At 37.8% G+C, this 25,209-nt stretch overlaps 2 protein-coding genes across 10 annotated transcripts in view; one reads left to right on the top strand and one right to left on the bottom strand.

Annotated features, from left to right (window-relative positions):
- Positions 1-12,847, bottom strand: part of KIF15 (kinesin family member 15) — a 39,662-nt gene extending 26,815 nt beyond the window's left edge. Inside the window, exons 1-12 of one of the 2 annotated variants that reach the window (XM_037383096.1) lie at positions 12,727-12,846; positions 10,994-11,033; positions 9,495-9,678; positions 8,358-8,434; positions 7,633-7,670; positions 6,023-6,120; positions 5,458-5,637; positions 4,560-4,769; positions 4,352-4,477; positions 2,832-2,954; positions 1,999-2,122; positions 286-377 (exon numbers count right to left, since the gene is read on the bottom strand). In XM_037383096.1, coding sequence (XP_037238993.1) covers positions 286-377; positions 1,999-2,122; positions 2,832-2,954; positions 4,352-4,477; positions 4,560-4,769; positions 5,458-5,637; positions 6,023-6,120; positions 7,633-7,670; positions 8,358-8,434; positions 9,495-9,678; positions 10,994-11,033; positions 12,727-12,745 — 1,311 coding nt within the window. In that variant the 5' untranslated portion in view covers positions 12,746-12,846. Of the gene's footprint in view, positions 1-285; positions 378-1,998; positions 2,123-2,831; positions 2,955-4,351; positions 4,478-4,559; positions 4,770-5,457; positions 5,638-6,022; positions 6,121-7,632; positions 7,671-8,357; positions 8,435-9,494; positions 9,679-10,993; positions 11,034-12,726 lie in introns of both variants that reach the window. The other variant, XM_037383097.1, reaches the window with a different exon arrangement.
- Positions 12,848-13,038: 191 nt separating this feature from the next.
- The window catches only part of KIAA1143 (KIAA1143 ortholog), a 67,440-nt gene continuing 55,269 nt past the window's right edge, over positions 13,039-25,209 (top strand). For 4 of the 8 annotated variants that reach the window (XM_037383761.1, XM_037383763.1, XM_037383762.1 and 1 more), the window contains exons 1-3: positions 13,044-13,201; positions 15,062-15,221; positions 22,795-22,877. In XM_037383761.1, the coding sequence (XP_037239658.1) occupies positions 13,094-13,201; positions 15,062-15,221; positions 22,795-22,877 (351 nt within the window). In that variant the 5' untranslated portion in view covers positions 13,044-13,093. Of the gene's footprint in view, positions 13,202-15,061; positions 15,222-22,794; positions 24,807-25,209 lie in introns of those variants that run through there. The other 4 variants (XR_005103692.1, XM_037383759.1, XM_037383760.1 and 1 more) reach the window with 4 other exon arrangements.

The raw sequence follows: 25,209 nt of genomic DNA on the forward strand, positions 1-25,209 counted from the left end.
CTATTGTTTTTTACAGCAGTAGCCAGATTAATTTCTGTTTGGGCTTTGACTTTTCTACTTGTCTTCCTGCATAACCTCATGACATCCTTGCAGTCCTCCTGAGGACTACAGATTTTAGTCAAATGACATTTAAGGTAAGTTTTCTTGTTACCAAGCCTTATTATCTTTGAACAGATTATTTTTTATTCAAAAACAAAGAATAATCATCAAAAGGGTCAGTTTCAACATGCTCACTAGTCTCTCAGAGAGCACAGAGTGCACTTAGAAATATTAGTGCTTTCTTACCTTCTTTTCACCTTCAGATTTCTCCCAAAACAACATTGCTTCAATAAAGTTATTCATGTAATTTATGTTGGTTTTCCCTTTTTCAACAGCACCTGTGGTTTAAGTAAAAAAGCAAATGCCGTATTTATTAAAATACCAGTTAACAGATTCCTACATAAATTTTCTTTACGCAGCTGTCACATTAAGAACAGTGTAATTCCTCTACAAAGATCATATGCCATACTCTGAGCAAAGAAGTTTAGACAGTAATTCCTAGTCTCCTGCAAGTGCTGATAAAGAAGAGTCAATATACATAACTGTATAATTAACAGTTGTTCAAGCATTAAATGGCTTTACAGTGAACTTATTAAAATAAAACAGTCAGCCTGTTCAGCTGAGTGTATCTATAAAATGCAAAACCCCTCTGAAATTAATTCAGTAACACTAAGCCATTATTGGTATTATTATTAGAGTCTGCACATATTAGAAGTGGACTAACTGGTTTATGAGAAGGAAATTCAGGAAAATAAGCATGAATTACACAGACAATTAGTGATTTCATCTGGAAGGAAAGTGTCCACACAAGGGATTAAAAGGGCTTAACTAGTCCATTTCAGAAATTAATTCAAAATAGTTTTCCTGAATATCCTCACGCAGGTAAGACTACTTATTTATGGAATACTAATCAACATAGTATCTAGGTGCATAAAAACTACTCTTGCAATTTAATATATTAAAAATTTTGTCATATTTTTAAAGTAGTTAGTGACCAGATTTCATATTTGCGCGATCTAATATTACCAACATCATTTTAACTGCACAGACTAAACACAGCTAGAATATATTTAAATTGTGCATAAACCCCTCTCTGTGTTTAAGCATCATCACTTGCTTTCCCTCTGGTCTAAACATTTTTGAGCCCTTTGTCACATAATCATAATCAATTACTTGTTTTTACTGGTTAAATGCGTAAACACTCAACCACAGATGCTTTATATTAGACAAGTCTATCTTCTGTAGTAACTTCTATTGCTATATCTTCTATTTCTTGGCAAGGTCAGGAAAGACTTGACTGAGGAACACAGTAACCATTAGAAGACCAAGTTTACTACCTTGTAATTAAATATTATGAGGTAGCGTATTTCAGTGGGAAGTATAAATAGTAGAAAGCTGTGCTTGGATCTATATTGCAGATACAATAGCCTAGTGCAAAGCTACTGGAAGAAAAAAAAAATAATCACATAAACCCTATTACCATCTTTCAGTAAAAGATTGATATCAATGTAAGGCAAATGTCCTCCTTAGGATCTTCTTGAAGGGGTAAAAAGAGGAAAAAAAATCCAGTCCTGAGCTTAAAAAGGATGCAGCATTATCAAACACCTTAGTGCCCTGCCTCCGACCAAAATGCACCAGCAATCACATGCAAACTTCTGGTTACTTAAAGGATTAGGCAGTATACTCATATGAACCAAAAAAAGTATTCTACTTATTAGGTAACACCCCATTAGTCCAGTACACAAAGTTATGAGAGGAAGAAAATAAAAACACATTAACAGTTTCTGCAGATTGTTAGATAAAAATACAGGCAATGGGATTCATAAGACTAATCCAGCTTCTGTAGGTCAGTTCCTACAAAAATACTAATTGTTCAGAAACTTAATGAATTGCATAAGGCTCCAACACTGCAAGCTACAAAAGTAGCAAGCTCTCTCTCCCCTCACCCCCAGCTCTTACCTTGTGATACAGAAACATCACGCATGGATGGCGTTGAAGTAAATTGAGCAAGCTGCTCCTTCAGCTTCTTGACCTCAGCTTGCAGCTGGCCCACATTTCCTTGTGTGTCTTCATTTACCACAGCCTTTCATAAATATGTTAAAAGAAAAACAGGAAAAGGTACAAATAAAAATCTTACAGGATAAGAGAAAACTCAAGGACTTCAAAGCAGCAAAACTACTGAGAAATCTTTCCATCTTAGGAAAGGGAGAACTCATAGGAAAATCAATGTTTCATTTACTGAGAAAAACTAAGTTGCACTTTAACTAAAAATAGTAGTTAAAAAAATAATTATGTTTTCTGCAGAATTTTGTCTGGCTCTTGTTAACCAACAAAGCAGTATACATTGAAGACAGTAGCTTCCAGCCAGATGTGAACATACTTTCAAAACCCACTCATGAGAAATTACATTTTGGGTATTGGCATATACAAAAACTAGAGGCACTGAAATATTGTTGATTTTTTTTTTTTTTTACAATTTTAATCTTTAGTACAGATTTATTTTACTTCTTCTAATCAAGTGCTCTGAGAACAAGCAAAGCATGCACACTTATCAGTCATTACCTAGTCTCCAACTGTTGTATTCTATTCATAGTCAAAAACTAACGAGTCTTTTTGAAAAGTCATTTATCATAACATTTTAAAATACTAAACTTGCTTTCCTAAATAAGTTATATTCATTTAAATTGAAATACACCTGTGCCTTCACTAATGAAGTGACCCTGTTTGCAGATGTGTAGTTCAAATGACAAGAAATAGTTTGTTGCAGCAAAGACATTGAGTAACTCTCTTACCTTGTTTTTAATCAACTTTGCTCGCTGAGCAAAATTAAGAGTAGATAGTGTTTCACCAAAACACCTGGATCCTGGATGAACATTTGCAATTATACATGTTTTTGCATTACCACCAAGGGAATCCTATTTAAAAACATGGAAGTTAGCCTTATTAACAGCAGGAAGCCATCACCTAAGAGCTACTGCGTATCATTTTGAACAAATTGCAGAAGGTATTTCATTTAACAAATCCCCACACTAGGTCATTTTCTGAAGTTTTATTTCAAATGTGAGTATAAAGGATGTAACTGTAAATAAAGACTTTATTTAGGTTTTCAAAACCTTGACTATATTACTTATCAACAATTTGAGATGTTTTTTTCTTATTTTTTTTACACCTGAACAGCAGGGAGAGAAAAAAAAAAAAGCCAGAAAAAGAAATCAGGGAATAAGGTAGATATTTCACTTTAATCTTGGTAATTAGCAGACTGGTATTCACGTTATTTTGAATATCAGCTAGCCTGTTGATCATTCCAACCCATTCTCTGGTGGCAACTGCCAAAACAAATCACAAAACAGCTTCTTGACCAAGGATATAAAAGGAAGCTCTCCCTTTTACATGCATGTCTTCAGATATTTCCATCCAGTCAGAACAAGTAGCTGTCAAATCTCTGGAGTTACACCTGAGACTAAAAGTCTAGTGCTACAAAATAGCTCACAAGCCTCAATAGCATTCCCCTTCACTAGCAGAAGTGTTCATGTTTGTGGACTTCTTTGTAGTACAGCCACCTAAAAAAATAACCACTTAAGTAACAGCTCATACAGTTGCAATTCTCTTCCAATTTCTATGTATTTTGGGTTGCACTGGAAAAATAGAACCATGAACCTCTGAAGAACTACAAAATATACACAGAACAGGGATGGAATGACTGGGAAATTTTGCTGCGATCATAACAATACTGTATTGTACATAATATAGCATTTGTGTTACAAGTGCTATATTATAATACAAAAATATATTACAGATTTTATCTATTAGTGTTCATAGATTTTTGGTGAGTGCTGGCATCCAACAAATCTTTGCTTCCACCTTTGTTTTGTCTTCATCTTGAAAATAGCCCATAAACTCTCAGGTAGGAAACTGTCAATTTATCCAATTCTTAACATCATACCAACACTTAGCACTTGTAGGCTAATTCGGGAGATCCTGTCAAATGTTTCAACACAGCTCTAAATACTATGTTGTGATAACAGTGTTTCCCAAGTTATAGGGATGAAAATGTACACTTTTTCTTTAAAACTTGCAAACTTGTAATAGGAGATTACAAGCATAAGTAAGTTTGTCTTTAGCTAACAGCAAGAAACTGGCTGGAAGTCTGTTGAGGAAAAAAGATATTTTTCAAGCTTTCTTCTACCTGCCCAATATTTAAACAAATTTTTAATGTACCCGAGTTCAGCTTTTTACAGTAAAAGTACCAACCCAAGCAAATATTTATTTCTACATCCCAAGCAGCATATAAAATCCAGAAGATATATATTACCCGTAACAGAAAAGTGAGCTTTGAATCCCGGTAACAAATGTGTCTCTGTTTTCCATTGCCCACATCAACAAGTGCTGTGATTACTTGGCCCAGGCAACTTAGTGATCGATTTATGTTACCTGCTTCCTAAAAAGAAAAATAGATTGGTGGATGGAACAGGGCAGTACCTCTGAAAAAAGAAAGATGCCACAGATATTAAAGAACTAACCTTTAACCTCAGTCCTTCTGTATGGGTGTCTTTCTGTCTCTCAGATCCTGCCAAGTCTACCAGGTTAAGAAGGGAAGACCGAATGTTAACAACCTCAGTTGTTTTCTCCATGGATTCCACTGTGATAGTGAAAACTGCATGTGACCTTGAGGATTCTCTGTTCATTGAGGTCGATGCTACACGACGGTTTCTCCAGCCCATAGTTAAGACCTAGGCATGAAAAAGATGTCAAATGATATCAAGTGTCTCAGACAGTACCCTGTAGTTACATACAGGTGACAAGCAGTAGTAAGCATACTTCAGTGCAACAGCTTTCAAAAAAACCTCAAGGACAAGGACTTTTACTTTTTTTCCAATAGAAGTATTTTAAAAATGAAAAACACCCCTACAGTCAAGCTTAATAAAAAAATAATTATAATACTCACTTCTTTCCTCCAAGAATGCCATTACTATTTGAAAGCCTAACATATCCAATACTAGTATATGTTAGCAGTACACAAGGAAAAAAATATTTAAAGTCACAGAAGTACTGTGTGTATGTGTTGCATTCATGAAGAAACAAGCCTGACAATTTCTGGAACACACATGCTGCCTAATTAGCAGGATATATAGTTTTCTATTGCCATTTCAGAGACATGGAAGGCAAGCATTAGGGGAAAGATTACTGTAATTGCAATTCATATATTCCAAACTCCAGAACTATGATTTCTTATATGTGTGGGATAGCCAGGAAGCATTGCCTAGAAACAGCTTCTTATACTGTTTTTTGGAGTACAGAGTTAGGGGAAGAGGGAGTCACAGACACTGCAAAAGTAGTATGTGCTTTAATCAAAGAGGATTACTTACCAAATAAGCATCAAGATAAATAGTCCAAACATTAAAAAGTGACAAAAAATACCTGGTATGCTTCAGCAGCAGATGACAACACCTGTTCAACAGCACCATCAACAAAGACTCCCTTCTTGATGTGTTCTCTGAGAAAGAGTCCAGCTGAAGCAGAATCTAGCAAGTCAAATATCTGTTCATTGTAGATTTCAATAAATGAGCATTTGCAGAGAAAACTCTTTCCACTGCCAGCCTGAAAAACACAGTAATTTACTCAAACAGATTTGCTTAGTTAAGTCTGGCATTGTACTGCAATGAGTCTCTTTCTACGTATATCTAAACCTACTAGTTTGCATATATATTCTGCATATTACACATTTCTGATGCTCAGATGACAACCAACATCCAGAAACCTAAATGTATTTTTAGACTCAAAATACAAAGCACATTGGTGCCCGAATAATGTGTAGCATAATTTGGTAGAGTACTAGATTCAAGCATTTCTCCTTGATAAATTTGATGCAACCTGACAATAATTCTGGAAATTTAACTGCTACATACCTGGCTTACCAAACATCCTTAACCAATCTTTAGTCTGAGACATTACATTCACTGCAATAAGTATAAAATAAGTGTACCTTTTCTTTTTCACGTTCAATAAGAAAAAACAAGTATTCAAAGCTCCGTGGAATGACACCTCTCAGACTATGAGTGAAATTATCAGAATCAGATGGTCCTAAAGGGATTTTTAATTAAAAAAAATAATTAGTAAGGTTGACCTTTTAAAGATATCATTATAGAAGACTTCAGCAACCATGTTTTAGTCAGTTTATGGCAAAACCACCAAAGAAATGCAATAAAATAAACTTTCAAGATTAAGATAATGTTCCATAATCATATTTATATGTAGTCTAAATCACAGAGTGATCAGGGTTGGAAGGAATCTCTGGAGATCATCTAGACCAGCCCCCTGCTAAAGCAAGTTCTCAAAAGCAGGTTGTACAGTCGTGTCCAGGTGGTATTGAATGTCTCCAGAGGAGACTCCATAACCTCTCTGGGCAGCCTGTACCAGGGCTCCGTCACCCTCAAAGTAGAGATTTTTCCTCACATTCAGATGGAGCTTCCTGTGTTGCAGTTTGTGCCCGTTGCCCCTTGTCCTTTCGCTGGGCAGCACTGAAAAGAGCCCGGCCCCGTCCTCTTGACATTCACCCTTCAGATATTTGCAGACACTGATAAGATCCCCTCTCAGACTTCCCTTCTCCAGACTGAACAGGTCCAGTTCTCTCAGCCTTCCCTCACAAGGGAGATGCTCCAGTCCCCCATCATCTTCATAGCCCTCCGCTGGACCCCCTCCAGCAGTTCCCTGTTTCTCTTGAACTGGTGAGCCCAGAACTGGACACAGCACTCCAGATGGAGCCTCACCAGGGCAGAGCAGAGAGGGAGGATCCCCTCCCTTGACCTGCTGGCCACGCTCCTCCTGATATGCCCCAGGATCCCATTGGCCTTTATCCTTGTCGAAGTTTATTTTACCTGTCCATAGGTTACCTAAGTCTAAAATAGTATAAACTACTTGTACATGTTTTCTATGGAAGTTCAAATGTGCAAGTATGCCAATACAGATACCTAACCGCAATTTAAGAACCAGGAAGATGGGATGGATTTGCACCCATCCATTTTTTTATGTAGTCCTTGAAAAAATGTCAGCCAAACTGGTTTTGATTATCTCAGTAACTTTCCGATGTCAAGCACAATATTAATGCATTAAAAATCACCACTGTATGAAGAACAAGATTACAAAGGAACCCCTTCATACCTAGAGAGGCCTTAAACACCTAGTTGGGTAGGAAGCAGTTATTCTGAAAACCTAAATATATTTTAATATGGAAAACTAGAATATTTTTCTACACATGCAAGGCCTATCAGCCAAAAATGGAAACCAGCAGAATACTCAAAACTTTCTGAAAAATGAGAAAAATTACTGTTTGATTTAAATGAAAAGTTTCTCTCCTCTCTTCTCCAGAAGAAAAACCTACATTTTCAAAAAGACAGATGAGAGTATCTATACATCAGCCTTTTGATATAAAGCAAGAACTACACTGAGTACTACACTGTTTCTTAAACTTTAAGGTTATCTGCAGGAAGACAAAAATCTAAATCATCCCTTGTGTTTGAACAAGACAAGGTTTCAACTCAAGACAAAAAAACCATTTAGAAACCACTGAAAGATTAAGCTCTCTCATGCACTTACCCATCATAGTGAAGGTTTTTCCTGACCCAGTCTGGCCACTAACAAAGAAAAGCAACAACAAAAAGAGTCAGATAAAGCTCTACTCTGGCTGTGATTTTTTTATTAATCTGCATCTTATATGGAGAACTCACAGCTCAAACCAGTAAATTTTGATTAGGTCAGTCCTTCAAGTTAGCATTTTTGACCAACATGCTTACTCAGTTTTCAAAATGAAAAAATATTAAATTAATATAATGATATTCCTACTACTAGTCATGGGTATATTTCTACCTCGAAAACATTTTGAAAGTTAAAATTATTTTTCCTCAGTTTTCCCAGAAGCAGTTAAGACTCACTAAAGAGCTGAGCTGACCAAATATCAAGTTAAAGTTATTTTCATTCCATTTTTCTATGGACATATCAAAACTTACTAGCTTTCTCTTTAACAGTACAATAAAACCTCTAGGTTTTAGACAAACAATAGTAAAATTGAAATGAGTTTACAATCCACATTATTGTCTTTTGAGTATTAGAAGCATAACACCTACAAATAGATTCCTCCAGAAGAGGAATAAGAAGTACTCTTCAATATTGCAAGAACATTTCTTATGTTGTGTTGCACTAATGAAGCACTTTCAAAGATTACTGTAACATTAAGCAGGCTGTGGCACTTAAAACCTCTACTCCTTATTATCACAGCCACCTCAAATGTTTCAATTGCTATGAAATACCATTAAATGACTTACTATGCAAAGATGGTTCCATTGTAGCCATTCATACAAGATTCAACAATATTTTTGGCCACACTTGAGAAGACTGACTCCTAGGGACAAGGGGAAAAAGAGAAGGCATTTGGCACCACTCATTTAAGTATCTCTATCAGTGTTTTCTATACCATAACTTTATAATGTATAAAATAGATGCATTCCTTAAGGTTAAGACTTGTATCATGAGTCCTGGAGCAAAACAATACATACTAAGTCTTTGTGTCACAAATCACACCCTCTGAAAAAGTTTTTTTCCTTGCTAAACTGAAAGAAAAATAATAAAACAGCATCATAGTAACAGCTTTCAAAAATATATATTATATTAATTTTGGTCCAGTGTTTTTGATTGCATTATGTGGTTTATACCATCAGTAGGTCAAAACTGAGCCTATGACATTGATCAAACCTCGTTAAGTTTCAACATTTGCCACTAGACAATGGCATTTTCAACAAATCTACACAATAGTTAAGTCTCATCTACTTTCACGTATTTCTCTTAGATCTGCAAGAAGATCCTAGCTACAGCTAACCGTCTACAGTGGGTAGGTTTTTTGGGGATTTTTTTTTAAGCAGAAGTTAAAGGGAATTAAAGTGTTAAAGGAATTAAAGTTATATTCAGAATTTCAAATGCAATATTACAAAAATTAAATTGAAGGATTTTCCTTTCGATATTACCTGTCCCAGATAAACAATGCATCTGTTTAAAAGGCAAATGTATAAAAAGGAAATAGAACAAAGAGAATATAACCTCGTAAGTTCCTAATATACAAATCACATATTTAATATCAGCTACTGACTGCCAGTTATTTTTATATATTTGTATTAACAGGCAGGTTTATCTTCTGTCTACAAGTGTTACTGTAACATCAACAAATAGAAACTTCAACTTTAATGCAAACTTTGATTAAAGAAATTAATGGTTAAAAAATACATTAAAACTATTAGAGAAAACAATTTTGTGCAACATTTCTGTATTATAACTACTTATTACCAATCTTACCACTGCAAAAAATATGACTTAAGGCATTACATCTTTAGAAAGGTTTAGTGTAGTAGTTGGCAAAATGGGGGGTGGGGGTGGGAAAGCAACACTTAAGAGATTCTGAAAGTTATTACCTGTGTTGTTTCCATATTTGCAACATAATCAAAAGTGAAGATCTTTGGCTCAGGCTTCGAATGCAGACGGATAGTATTTGATGAAAGAACAGATAAACACAATCCTTGATCTCCATCAGTTAATGCAGTTCCCTCTGAAGGAGGACGTACCCTCACATAAACTTTGATAGCATCATCTTCAACACTAAATGAGTATTTATGCGTTAGATTATTTTGAAATAGATCTATCAGCTGTTTGACAAAATTAAATCACAAAAATCAGATTAAGCATGTGAACTCATACAAACGTCTCTTCTGAAAATACACTGCTCTTCGCTGTACACATCAATTCACTACAAGCCACAGATTTATTAAAGGTAACAATGTGTCAGATTTAAAGCCAAAGAACATGAAGTAACTGGAATTTACAGTTGTTGCATATAACTTTAGCTCTAAAAGAACACATTTCACAGTGAACAAATATAAAACCAGTGTTGCTATAAAGGTTTCAATAGTTTCTAAGACTATGGGCTTCAATCATCCTTCTTACCACTGGAAGTTATAACAGACTTTACAAATTGAGCAGATGATGCTACGTTCCAGCAAGAAAGTTACCAGCATTTTCTTTGCTGTTCACACGAAGGGAAAGAATAATCAATTCTCAATCCGCGAGTCTGATAAAATACAGCAGCACATCTATCTAAAAGCTCCCTAACCCATTTCATCACATTTATGAGTGGATGTACCAGTAAATCTAGTCTGAATAAGTAACTGTGCATGACCATTATGATAAAGCTTTGAGGAGTTCTGGCACAAATACTAATATACCAATACAATACTAAAGAATTAAATTCTTAAATGAAGCAGTAGCAAACTTTGATTTTAATTAATTCTCTCCCAGAAGGAAGTTATAGCATGAAGGTATTATAACTGTTATTGATTTTTCCTTTTGGTAAACAAGAGAAAGGAACAGAATCATTTTAAAAGTGCTAGGACTTCATGACTAAAACGTGGGGTTGGAGAGTGGCAGAGGAAAGGACTAAAAAAAAAGAACAGGAAGCAGCTGAGAAAGGGAAGATTTTATACCAGATTTAAGACACACCATGCTAATTTGCCAAATATGTTTTCATTAAACAGTATTATTCTGAGATGTGGCAGAAACTGTTTTTATTTGGAGAAGGGCTTTTTGTTTTAGCTTAGAACTCCATCACAGAATTGAAGTTCTTTATGGAATGTCACTTCAGAGAAATTCTAGAGTCCAGCTGCAAAGTTAGTGGACAAATGAGAATTTACTACATGGCAGCATTCCAAAAGGAACTTGATACTTCAGAACAACACTTTTATTAATAGAACATTTTTTAGAAAACTTTTAAGGAAGGGAGAGAAAGGCAATAATCTTGTGCAGTGAAATACTGAAAGAAAAAACTTTTACATTATTTCACAAAGATATACAAGGTTTTGTTTGCAATCTTTTTGCAATGTGATTCTTCACATATGAGAACCAGTCAATACTACTTTACCTGGGTGAATTCAACAAAGGTAATGCAGAGTCACGTAAATCTAAAAAATAAAAGTGAAACACACAAAAAGTAAACATGATAAAATTATATGGCTCAAAAACCCCATTTAAATAGAAAATACCGTAAGCCGTATTGAGGGAGATAAATGGAGAGTCTTATAACTATCAGTTTTATGCGTGAATCAGAATGGCACAAAAACATTTAGTAACTATGTTCCTTTGGCAGAAAGTCTGCTGTTTCTTGCAATGATAAAGCTGCAGTCCTGCAATGTGAGCACACATCCCCTTGTAAATGTATGTGCAATGAGTAGTCTCTGAAATTAACATATATAAGGTTTTCCAAGTGTTTTAGAGGATTAGGAACATAAACATATGTTTAAATAAATAAATTTTAAATACATATTATATAATATATATTATAAATATAATTATATAATTGCATAATCTTTAATATATAAAGTATACAAAATGCATAATCATATATATAGTATTTAAAATCATAATATTATAATATACATATTATATATAGCATACTATATAGTATATCTACAAATATACATTTATATTTCATTATATATTCCCATTATATTTAAAAGACTGTTAACTCACTGCAGATAAAGCAATACAGCATGAAATAGTTTCACAGATAGGACTGAAAAACCTCAGTTTCCTAAACATGCACAACTGAGGCGCTATATCACTTTCATGAAGCAATATCGAGCACTTAGTAATGCATAAAGCTCTCCTGTATGTATGAGCATCGTTTTGCACAGCTTCACATTTCAAGGAGACGGCACGTACTACCCCACAGGTAGATACTGCAACTTATTTTTTACTTAAGGGTGAATCTGACATGAAATTATTTCACATAAGTTAGTAAAAATAATAACTAATGTAATCAAATTTTAAAAGTAAAATGACAGGGAAAGATTATTTACCAAAATATTCCAATAATAAATACCTTATTAAGTCTCTAAAAGCACACAGGTTTCATCATAAGAGTATCTCTTTTAGGCCATAAAGATGTGCACAGGTACTAACTTCATTTACATTCACACTACACGAATACCCTGCTGCTGCTATGCAGCCCTACCTGCTTCGATTCACACAATAACATTTGAGAAATGTGCTAGCTCCTAATTCAGTCTTTAAATGCACAACGGTATCAAAACGACCCGGGACAAGAAAAGCTGCACATTTTACAGCTGAAATCAGACCGATAGGTACTTGTACAGCCTGTACCTTGGGAAATGACAGACTCCCGGCTAACCACCCTTAGCTGCCATTTTAAAGGGCTGTTAACTCGCAAAAGACGACAGTTACAACCACCACAGCTAGTTAAAGTTCGATAAAATTACGGAAGACGAACTGATAAAGGCGGGACAGCTGAGAGCAAGCGGCTTTTGTAAAGCCCTGCCGCTCGGGAGGGCTGCTCACGCCTGCCAGCCGCGAGAAGCCCCTGGGGATACCGGGGCCAGGGGTGCCGCCGGGAGCGCTCCCTGCCCCAGCCCCGCCGGGGGGCAGCCGGCTGCCCTGCGCGGCCTCCAGCACCGCAGCCCCAGGGCACCGGCCCGCAGCGAGCCCACACGCCGTTAGCTCTCGCCCCATGGCGATGCCCGCCCCGCAGGGCAGAGCCTCCTCACCGAGCTGCCCCGGCCCCCACCAGCTTCCTGCACAGCAGGAAAACGCCCCGCAGCCCCTGCACGGCCGCACGGCCATGCCGGCCCTCCTCACCTCTAATGCCGGGGGCCATGGCGCTCGCCAGCCCCAGCACCTCTCCGCCCACTGCCTCCCAAAATGGCGGAATGTTTGAATTTAGCGCGAAGAGCCACGGACAACGTCACACGTCACACCCCCCAAAGCCAGCACGGGCGCGGCCATTTCACTCCACATCCGCCCCTCCCCGCTCCGCCTTCTCTCCCGCCATTGGCTGCAAGTGCCTCGGCCCCCGCACGTGACGGCGGAGCTGTGGAAGCCGGGGGGGGCGCCCTTGTTCTGTCCCACCGCGGCCGCCGTCCTCTGCCGCCCACTCGGCCCGGAAGCGGGCGGGGAGGCTGGCGGGGGGGGGCGCGGCGGCGCGGCCGGGGCGCGGGCAGCGGCCATGAGCAAACGGAACCAGGTCTCCTACGTGCGGCCGGCCGAGCCCGCCTTTCTCAGCCGCTTCAAGCGGCAGGTTGGGTATCGGGAGGGGCCCACTGTGGAAACCAAGGTAACGGCCTGGTCCTGCGCTCGGGCAGTGCAGCCCTCCCCGCCCCGGGCCGCCTTCGGCCCCCTGCCCGTGGGCTCCAGCCCCGGCCCTGCTGCCTGCGCCTGCGGCCGGGCTTCCCGGGGTGGGAAGGGGCAGCGCCCGCTTCAAGGGGCCTCTAGTGCCACGATGCACCCCCTCGGGCCTAAAGCAAGGGCGGTGGGGAAGCAGTGCTGCAGGGCTTTGTCCCCGTAGGGTGGGGGGGGACAGTAGTTACCGCTTAAAATTAACTGAAACTGTGTTTGTAACTTGTTTTTGCTTCGGTGTTGGGGATTCAAAACAACAAATTGGAGTGCGCCTCCCCATTGCTGCTTATGATAATTGCAGCCGCAGTGACCGTGGTGCCCGGCTGCTCTGTCAGTGCCCGAGCGGTCTGGGGAGGCAGCGGGGAAAGAGCAGTGATGTCCCAGTCCCAAAGCCCAGGCAGGAGAAAGAAAAGTGTTTAAGAGTAAACAAAAATGTATTGGAAGGGAGTTACACGTAATCTTGGTATAGGTGAGCAGACAGACGCTCACGTGTGATGGCTAGGAAGGCAGGATGGGGGCAGTAGGCTTTGAACCAGCTTGTGAAAAGGCAGCCTTTTTGGGGGGGGTACTGTTTTTTTATGTTTACAGTGTGCTTTTGCATGTGTTTCCTGCTAGCTATGGATTTACAAGATGCCTTAAGAAAGAGGCCTGTCATTACTGTAATACATCCAAAGTCCTTGTTTCTTTTTGATGACGGAGGAAGTTTAAATTTGCACTGTAGTTGTACTTGCACAAATGTTTGGATGATCCCACCGTGACCTGCACACAGCTGAAAAATAACCTGGCAAAAGTCCCCCACCAGTGGCTCATTGTTATGGCCTTGTTTTGAATCATGCCACTGTGGGTATACAAGTTATTTGTGAAAATACCTTTGATCACAAAAAATCAGTGTATTGACTTTCACCACTTGCTCCATTTGCCTTTTTTTTGGATTTTTTTTTTGTTTGGTTTTTTTTTCAAGGTTAAATTCTAGTATATTGTGGATCTTAAGCTGAAGAGGCCATTATCACCTAATCTCTCCAGACTGGTCAGTAAAGTAATAGTTACAAGGATTTGTTAAAAAAAGAAATTTCTGATGAGCTAGAATTTATGATAAAATTACGCCGTTAGTGAAGTTAGTACAAACTTTCCAAAAGAAAGAAGATTGCATTTTGTCTGTATCTTGGTAAATTCAATGGATTATGGTAATACTACCTATACTTTTCTGATGAAGTTTTCAGTTCCTTTAATACTGCCAAATGCTATGTTGTTGGACTGAAGTTCCCATGTCAGAAAGTTTGATTTTCATAAAATTGCATAAAATTTCACCCCAATTGATTTTTCTGACTCGGAGCACAAATCTGAGAGAGTGGAAACAGGGACACTCTTGTGTCGGTAATGCTTACAGTGATTTGCTTGGGCAGCTGTAATAACAAAGCCACCATGGACTCCCTTTCTCTTTGCACTGTTTTGAGTACAGCATAGAAGGATCAAATCTGGAGCCACGTATTTAAGATTTTGTTAGTGTTGCATGGCGTACAGTGTTGTACAGTAAAGATAAAGAACAAAAGGAATTACTTCCTTACCTTCCAAGTTCCTGCTCTTTTGGTCTCTAATTGAAAGAGCCCATGCTGTGTTTTTTTCCTAGGGGATGCTGTCTTAGCAATAGAATTGGAGTGTCATTTGGACAAAGTGTGTTGGGGGGGCCTGGCACTTACAGGTGTCTGCTCACTAACCTCATGGCAAAAGTGAATAGCCCACCCTTGGCAGCTGTGATTTGGTGTGATGATCACAATTTCTTTTATTCCTCCCTCTCTAGAGAGAGCAGCTTCCAGTTGCAGATGATGATAGTGAGAATGGCAGTGACAATGAAGATGAGCAGCCTCAAGTGGTGACACTGAAAAAAGGGGACTTAACTGCTGAAGAAGCAATGAAAATTAAACAGCAAATCAAAGAGGCCTTAAAGTCAAATGAATCAGGTGAATTTCAAACTCCTAATTTCTTGCTTTGTATAGCCAAAGGGAGCTTGGTATTTGCTGGTTTCTACTGTTAATGTTACCTTCGATTAGTTGTTTTGGATTTTTCAGCTAAATAATTTGCACTCGTGATTCCTAATCTGAAGTTGTTGAGTACATATCCAAGCTGCCTGGCTTTTTATAGTGTTGCAGTTCTGTGCTTCTTAATAGTGCATCACCGTACCTCCAAATACCACCCTTTTTTGTTTGTTTTTTTTGTTATGGTCTTTCATTGGCCTGGTACACAATCTTTTGACATCACCTATGATAATTTTTGAACTCGTGAATTAGTTCAGCCAAATTTGATGCAGAGTGCATGCCTTAAAGGTAATTGTATGAGTTCATGAAAGAGAGTGTCCAGGCGGAAGGAGGAAACTCAGATTAGTGCTTCAGTGAAAAGAATGGCAGCTGTGTAAGCTCAGTAATGTGTTCACTTAAATTGACTTATCCATGTTATTACTTGCTTAAAATCATCCCCAGTATGTAATGTCACTTGCAAATATATTATGCAAAACTAAATTGATTACGTGAAGATAACAGATGATACAATAGTGCCAACAAACAGCAAGGTGTAGAAAAAAATACTTCTTTGTTACAAAGAATTAGAAAGTGTTACCTAAATTATTTAACAGACTTCTCAAGAATGGAAGGATGGAAGTGGTATGGGAGAGGTTGCTGCAGTTAGACAATAAAGATGTGAAACTATAGCTGATGAATACAGTTATGTTAAGAATTTCTGTCAGTATTCATCATTCAGATATGGTTGATGCAAGTGCTTTGGGAGTCCAAAAACTTCCATCTTCACAAATAGTGTGATGAAATGTAGCTTTATTTTTATGTTTTCCTAACAGAAGACGACAGATTAAAGGTAGTTATTACTGTCTCTAGTTGAAGTGTCTTGAGAAGAATATAGAACTGGAACCTCACAGGTATCAAATATAAAGGTGATTCATGAAAGCTGTGGACCTTTTCCTTGGTTAGCCATTGTGGCTACTTACAAAGGCTGTAAATTGAGTTTAGAGCAGATTGAGGTACTAGCACATGGCTATCAATACAACATCCTCAGCTTCTGGCTTCTTCTGCCATTTGGATTTGAAAATTTAGGTTTGTGCTGTCCCTGTGTAAAAGTATGTGTTAAAAATTAAATGGCAGACATGGTATAAATGAAGAAATAAAGTAATAGTTGTGGGAGAAGATACATTGAGAATCTTACAATTTTGAAGAGCGGATTGATGAAAAATTCTTAATTTTTATAATGTAGGTTAGCTTTAAGCTGAATAAAACTAAATCTGATTTGTTTCTGCAGATAGGTAGGTGTAACCTATGTATATGTCTGGTGTAACCAGGTAGTGGGTTGAGCATTGTTTATATAACTTGAACTCCTCTGAGAAAATGTGTTCCACTTCCAGCTTACTTCCTGCTCTCTTGTTACTGAAATGTAATTCCTTACTTGGTGTTGCAGTTTGTAAAGCTGTCACATAATTTCTTTTAAAAGTGGGATCACCCTCCTAGTGTTGGGAGAAATTTCAACCTGTTGGAAAGAAATGGCATGATTCTTTCTGAGAATTGGTTTCCTTTTCATATAAGCAACTTGAATTTTGAATGATCACAGTAGGAGGGAAAAAATATTTTGTAAGTCTGGGCAAAAAGAAGTAGTTGTCCATGAGAATCTATTGAGGTGGAGTCAATGCTGTGGAAAAAAGTCCAAAAGAGCTACCAAGTTGAATACACAGTATGAAATGGGAGTGTATTTTAATAGAGTAACTGAACTTTGGTGGAAAAAGATATTCCTAAGACGTAATTGTATGTAGTGAGGATGGTGGGATTGAGTTCCTGTAGGACTCTGGCACCTCTGCTTATTACCCCTTCAGTAATAATTTGGATTTGGAGGAAAAAATCCACAGTAATAGGTAGCAGGAGTGTTGAATCATTGGGCTCTAGGGGCTGTTGCCCTCTATTCTACATTATTGTGTTACTCTGCCTTTACTTTCAGCATTAGGTCTTGGCCTTTTTTTTTTTTTTTTTGTTTATAGGAATGAACAGGATTAAGTGCTCTGTTGCTCTGCTGTGGACGGGACACTGAAATTATCAGTGAAGGTGTGGGTGATGCTACAGCCTGCTGAAGGCTTTTTGTCTTTGGCCATCTTTGCACTGTCAGTCTGATGTTTAGATTTAAATTCAGATTTCTAGTCAGAGGCAGGTATTTAGACAGCTGTTTATTTTCAGCTTGATAAAGAGAGTTTTAACTAGCGTGTTTCTTTCTTTTTTTTTGGATAATTGTCAGTTCTGAAAATGGGAAGTATAAAGAAAGTTTGATGCTGCATGGTTTGATTAAATTTCTTGTTACTTTGATTTTTATCCCAGAGTTGAAAGTGAAATTAATTTAATGGGTACTAGACCATAACACATAGCCCAAATCAGATCATTAGTGAAATGACGTGAAGCTGAAAAGGTAGCAGGGAAGTAAATTTTCTAGCTGATAATCTTCCTTTCCACCATGCATCAGTGCTGCTGCACTTTGATAGATCATAAGTAATGTGCTGCTAATCTGTTGTGAATAGAAACTGTTAGTTTTTCAAAACGTGGGAAGTACTCAGTTTGGAGGTTCTGCCCTCTCCTCTTTTATATCTGTAGTGATGGTCTTAATTTGAAAGTCCTTGTCCTCAGGCTTTGGTTTGGGATGTTATTCTAGGATTTTCCATATCTCATTTGCATCCTTTCTCCTTCATTTTCTTCTACAACCAGTTTGACACGGCTACGCTTTTTTTTTTTATTTGAGGCACCAGCAGTTCCTGTGACTTGCATTTTCTTTTACAGATGAGTAACACTTTTGCATTGATTTGGCAAAAATAAGCTGATTAATGTCCTACCTGCGTTAGTTGCTTCTTAAGGCAGAACAAAATTCAGTGAAGCTTGTACGCTGGCTTTTGCCAGTATAGTCGCAGGGAACTTTTTTATTTAGGACTGAACCTTTCCTACATGGGAAAACACCTTCCATATTGAAATACTTTTCTCCATGGAGGCCTTAGAAGCTTTTTTTTTAAAAAAAAGTCATTTGTTTATCAACAGTCGTTTTACTTAGTATTTTTATGCAGCATTTTATAAATTGTTACTGTTGGTTTGGAGATAAAGAAAAATGGTCTTACGAGAAATCAAATTGGCACAAAAGAAAAGATGGCAATTACTGCAAGATACTTTATCCCAGCATTCATTATAATCTATGGAATTGATTTTTCTACCGCTTTTCTAGTTCAGCTGGCCTCTGGGACACTCTGATACATGCAGATGACCAATTTGGCAGAAGGTGTCCTTAGTCATTTGAAGTCTTTTAATATTGTCCTTGTCTCATTCAATATGCTGGGGCTGGGGAGCACGAGAGACAGGAGAGGCAAGGAGAATACGGTCTGTGCTGTCTTGGCTATTGGACCTCTTTCCTTAGCTTAAGCAGCTGTTTTATGAGATATGTATCACAAAGTTCATGCTGCTTTTCATCATGTGAACAGCAGGAATCTAAATCAAAGCTAATTTTACAGTATTTAAGTAACAAAAATTTTCTCAAGTGTCCTCATAAATGATTGAGACTGAATATTTGAGCAAGACTTTTATCTGTGTGATACCAGTGTGCAGAATTCCTGTAGTGAATGCTTCCAAAGGCATGCATAGAAATGGGTGGCCAGAAAATACTAGAAGGAGCATCTGAAACGGCTGACCTGAACTTCTAACCTTAGAAACCACCAAGTAATTTGCCAGGTTATCATAAATTTTTTCCAGCCTGTATCATCAAATACACATATATCTTGAAATACTGTTTGTGCTGCTCCTGTTGTTCCTGTCAGTTTAGTGGCATTTTGTGTTTCCTGTTGTTGCCTCATTGACCCATGTGGACAAGAAAATGTTGGAAAATGGTACTGCTGACTACATAAATGACTACTAAATAAAAAATTAGGTAAACTGAAGAGCAGTGTTTCTTTTTCATACCCTCATTTCTACTTCTCTTGTAATGTATAACTTGCAATTAAAAGAGAAGAAAAAAAAATTCTGAATTTGTGGCTTCATAAATTGATGTCACTTGTGAAGTGAGTTTTCAGCTCGTTGTCTGATTGTGCCCCTCTTACTCAACCAGTGTAAAGGTTTGTGGTCCAGTTAGAAGCAGCAATGACTAAGAACAGTCTGAATTTGAATGGCTAGTGAGTTTTTTGACTCTTATCAGAAGTGGATTGTATTATTTCTCCTGTAAAACTTCTATGTTGGTTGTATTTTGCTTTGTGTGTTTCAGTGTGTTTATCAGAAATCCTGCTTTCCATACTGTGTAATACTGATACAGTCTTTTATCAGGGCTCTGTTTTAAAAACTACCGACACTGCAATTGTTTCTTCAGTCTCTTCTTAGCATTGCTTAATACAAGTCAGTTTTTGGAGGTCATCAATACAAACAAAAAAGACAACTGACACATAAGAGTCTGGGAAAATGAGCAAGGATGAAGTTTTTTTACCAGCTGGAAAAGACAATCTTAACAAATTTCTTGAACGGCTACATCAAATTCTTTCAAAAAGCATAGTCTCTCTCTTCTCCCTCTTTCCACAAGTTGCTAAGGTAAGGCTAGGCTTACTGTGTTTCCTCATCTGCTTCATTCTTGTCAAGCACTGCCAACACATCGTAGCTCTCTGAACTTGGCCTAGGCTTCCTGCTGAATGTCCTTGAGCATATAATGCAGTTTTGACAGTGTTTAACCAGGCCAAGAGCTGAAGTCTTTCCCTTTGATACAGAATGATCTGCAAATAGTATTGAGGCCCTGGAAGTCAGAGCTAAGCTTGCTGCCATTTGGTGGAGTTTTTGAGCTTTGCTCTGTTTATGCACTTTTCTTATTAGGCATTTAAATTTGTATTACAATGATACGTATAAGTTTCTCTATCTGGTAGACAAAATGCAGTTATTTTGTGCAGTTCACAATGTGTGTAGCCGGAGAGTTGGGAGTAAAATTGAAATTTCTGACTTCCATTTATATGATTTATTTTGTGGATATGCTTTCATCACATTTTTAGTGGTTTTGTTTTTCAGTTTATCATTCTAAGAAAATGTAGTAATTGCTCTTTTAAAGAGTGTCCAGTGACAATTTTTTTGATGCTTCTCATGCTTGTGCAGTAGCTGGTTGTCCTATTTTCACAGCTATACTGGTACTATGTACAGTCTGTATGCTGCCTGCCTGCCCTGATTTCAGCTAGGGTAATTTTTTTCCTAGCAGCTGGTGCAGTGCTGTGTTTTGGATTTAGGATGAGAATAATGTTGGTAACACACTGATGTTTTTGTTGTTGCTGAGCAGTGCTTATACTAAGTCAAGGACTTTCCAGTTTCTCAGGCCCTGCCAGCGAGAAGGCTGGAGGGGCACAAGAAGCTGGGAGGGGACGCAGCCAGGACAGCCGACCTGAAGTAGCCATAGGGGTACTCGTTACTCTGTGATGTCATGTTCAGTATATAAACTGGGGCGAAAGCTGGCCAGGGGCTGCTGCTCAGGAACTGGCTAGGCATCGGTTGGTGAGTGGCGAGCAAATTCACTGTGCATCACCTGTTTTGTGCATTCAAATTCTATTATTATTATTATCATCATCATTATTTTCTTCCTTTTCTTTCCCATTAAACTGTCTTTATCTCAGCCCGTGGGTTTTCCCACTTGTACTCTTCCAATTCTCTCCCCCATCCCGCTGGGGAGGGGAATGCGCGAGCAGCTGTGTGGGGCTTAATTGCCAGCTGGGGTTAAACCACAGCCCTGGCTCAAGTACATGCACAGCTGGGTCTGTTCACGAGTGAAATTTTTCTTATAGATGCTTTTTTCCCCCCAGAATTTGGCTTATATTGTGCCTCAGATCTTGTTTAAGTTAGAAGAGCTGGATTTTCAAATAAACATTGTAGTTAAGCAACAATTAGGAAGGGGAATTATTTGATATTAAACTTCCAAGTCAAAAAATGGAGGCCCGTCTTCTGAGAAAAATGATACATAGTGCACTTTGGTTGGGTGTGACATGTTTTCAGAAATAATCGCTTTTCCCTCCCAGAATTTGTGGTAGACACTTCCTAAACTGCTGTATCACATGTACAGCATCTAAACACCCAAGCTTTCCGTGCAGAATTCAAAATGGATCCATTGAGAAGTACGCTTTTCATATCTACAATTTATTATTGCTGGTAGTTCCTTGTAACTGTAATGCTTTTCTAATGCACCACTGCTGAAATACTGCCCTGAAACCTGGGACATTTTCTTCCAACGAAACTACCATTTTCTCCATGGTAGCATTGTCTCATAAACCAGTGCAGAAGCGTGCGTTCTACAGAAGTCATTGACGGAATTGGTGCTTAGTTTTTTAAGCTAGGTTTCTTCTTAAAAAGGGTCTCTGAAACTTGAGGAATTCTAAGTGAAGTTTCCTAATGAAGTTGATGTCTTCATTTGCACCACACAACCCTTAAGACATCAGGTTTAATAGTGGTATTGTTTGGAGTATGCACTGAAGAGTATTTCAGCCAGGGCTGTGTATGATAACGATGAAGTGTTAGTCTTCTGCTATAATGTTTGTATATAGAGGAAAGAATTTGTGCTAAAGACAAAAGATATTTATTGGTTATAATTAAATAGCAAATAGTCTTGTCAAACACATACTTAGTGTTAGGAAATTTCTGTTGAATAATGAATTTAATGAAAGTACTTTAGGAAAAATATCTTGCACAGAACCTATGGCTCTTTAACATCCTGTCACATATACATTACAAAAATTGCAAACTGCTGCAGATGAGCCTTTGTGTCTGATTCATGACTTTACGGTTACAGTTTTTTTTCCAGAAATATTGCCCTGATGCTGTTACTTGTGCAGTAGCTTTCCTCCTCTGCCTAATAATCCTATAAGGGTCTTCTCTTGTTTTTAAAATTATTTGCTTTAGTACATACAGAGGAGCAGAATTAGTCAGTTGGAATAGTTTGGTGATTTTACAGATAAAAATAAACCCTAAAACTTTCATTCTATATGATGACAAAAGGCAGGTTTATGACCATGTGATCTTTTTAGCTGTCTCAGCAGGAGAGGGTATATAAGAAGAAAAAGAAAAGCTTTGTCTTGCATATGTGCCATTTTGTTCTTTAAAAGCAGCACCATAATCATGACATAAGTGCATTTGTTGTCATGGACTTTACAAATATGCAGTGGAATTAGAGGATCCTGTGAAGTTGTCTTCTCCATATTGATATATGGATGCAGCTGGATTGTGTGGAAAAAAGCTCTACTGCTTAGTCTCTTCTGGTTAGTGGGAACCCATTTCTAATGGAACTGCAGAACTATCTTCCAGGGCTGGTTGCCGTGGGGCAGATATGTGTGCATGAAGGACATTAATTGATACAGACTTTGTGGCCATAAAAATATATTTTCATGATTGTGGTATTCTATCAGAGGTCTTGCTGGTCTTTGTTCTGGGGAAAAAGAAAAAAAAATAGTGAAGGTCTGTAGAATGTGTGAACACGTGCAGATGAGTTCTGATTTTACTCTCTTTGTTATAGATGGTGAACCAGAACCTGTGGATGGAAAAATTATGTTCAGGAAACCAGCCAAACGTTCATCAGAGAAGTTTTTGGACTTCAATGTAAGTTCAAGTAAGAAGATGAAAGAGGCAAAGAAAACTAAGAGAGAAGCAGCTACTCAGAGTACAGCTAAGCAAATAAAAAATAGCAGTCTTCTCTCATTTGATGATGAGGAAAATGATGATTAGGAGTTGTGATTTTTTTTATATATATTTTAATTACTCTTCTAGGGATCTGAGTAAGATTGAAGGTTTTCCTAGAAAATGAAGCATGATATCTGAGTCTTCTCTTACTTTGTTATAGTCCAACAAGAGAAACATAATATAAAACTAGCAAGAGCTAAGTCTTTGCAGTTTAGATGGAACTGTACAAACAGTATGTCATGTCTTTATTTTAAAAGAGAATTTAACCATGTATGTAAAAGCTATTTGAGGTCACAAATGAGTAGCAAAATATACGTGTACATGTCCATTCTATATAAATTTTCAATCAATACATTTTAAAATGTCCTCCATTACAAAAAATGTATTTCCTCTCTATATACTGGCCTTAGTTGACAGTTGTGTGTTTTTACTTGTTACTGTTGGCTTGACATTCAGGAGAGAGAAACCCGATTGCTGTGAAATACAGTTTGAAGTTTTCTGTCTCATAGCTTAACAGAAGTTTGCACAACTTTTGCATATGTGGTTTGGCAGATGGGCTCTGCAAAGAGCTATTGCAGTAAGCGAGCCTGCAGTTGCTAAAATCACGTAGTCTTAATCCTGTCTTTGGTGAATGCAGTCTAAGAAGCATCAAATTCATTTGAATTGATTGTGCTAGGAAGATATTAAAATTTTGGTTATAGTTGATGCAAAAGTAAGATGTCTAAATCCTTGGAGATTGTGCACTTTGTTTATCACACTGATGGGCTCAGTGTTTGGTGGTGGGTTGGTTTTCTTTAAAGTACATTTGTTCCACTTGGCTACCTATGTGTTCATAATTATTTGGGATCTCAAACAGCTTATTATTAAAAAATGCATTTCATTTTTAAGCGGTGGAAAAGCATTATTTTGGTTTTCTTCAAGTAGGAAATTGTAAACAGAAAATTTAAGTTAAGAAATGTTATAGTTGTGATACAAAGTTTTAAATTTTTTCAGTTGCCTATGTATAGTACACTGGAAGTGACCGTTTTTGTACCATTTATGTAACAGGATGTGCTGGAATTGAAAATAACACTGAGAGCTGGTGGGAGTGGGGAGAACAAGGTGGTGGAAATGGGACTAGTGACTTTTAAATTATTTGGAATTATGGTGTGTTCTTTAACCATACATAAGAAAGACCTGAGACTGCTACAGAATTACAGGGTATGAGGCAATGAAACCAGTTCTTCTGCTGTGTGACAGGACATGCAAAATTATTTGGGCTGTAAAGCTTCATTGAGGAGCAAATTTGAAGTTGCTGTGTGAAACAGCTGGTTTTAGTTTGTTAATCTGGTATTAAGCAATAAATTATGTTTTATTTAAGTTGTCCAAAGATATTTTAATGAAAATTTCAGTACATAAAATGGGATTTTTTTGGTCACCTGATAATGAAGCCGCTTGTGACTGCTACCTGTCTCTTGTCTGTACCAAGTTCCTGCAGCATGGGATCATAGGCAAGTTCGCATACTATTTCACAGTAATTGTGTGAGTGTGTGTTACCCTGATTTTGAAAATGAATAGGTCTGTGGTCCTTTCAGAAAATTTAAACCAGACCTATAAATGGATATTAAAGTCTTGTAGCACTGGTCTGATACTAGAACTGCCAGAGAGGTGCAGTGTGACCACCTGATTATTCCCATGAGGATGTTACATTTGTAAATGCATGATTTGCCTGTATTCTGCATATATAAAAAAGGAAATCAAATGTAGGAAGAAGAAATACAGAATCAAATACTGCCAGGGAGTAATCTTTCCATTTATTTTGTATACTTAAAACTTCTTTCAATTCATTAAAAAAAACTTATATATACACTTGAGAGAGATCTTGCAGCATTATGGTATACTGAAGGAATATTTGGGCATATTTCAACAACTGAGTAAATGCTCTGACCTGCTGAGACTCATCTGAAAGAATGGATTAACAATTGACTGCTTAAACTTTTCTGGTTCTCTTAGTCAGCATAAAAATATACTTGCTTTACATTTTTCTTGCACAGCCCGAAAGCTTCTTCACTTTAGCTGAGGCAGTTTAGGAGACATGGCTATCAAGAGATAAATGCTTGCCAAGGATCAGAGGGATTTGGATTTACCTTAAAATTAGAGAGGGCCTCCCAAATATGCAGCTTATTTGGCACGTTCAAAATAAGATTGAGGTCTTGTCTGAATCTGTTTAGTAGCTGCATTTAAACAAAAAATACTATTTCTAGTGAAAGAC

Source organism: Falco rusticolus, chromosome 4 (assembly GCF_015220075.1).
Source record: "Falco rusticolus isolate bFalRus1 chromosome 4, bFalRus1.pri, whole genome shotgun sequence".
In the NCBI taxonomy this organism is placed as follows: Eukaryota; Metazoa; Chordata; class Aves; order Falconiformes; family Falconidae; genus Falco; species Falco rusticolus.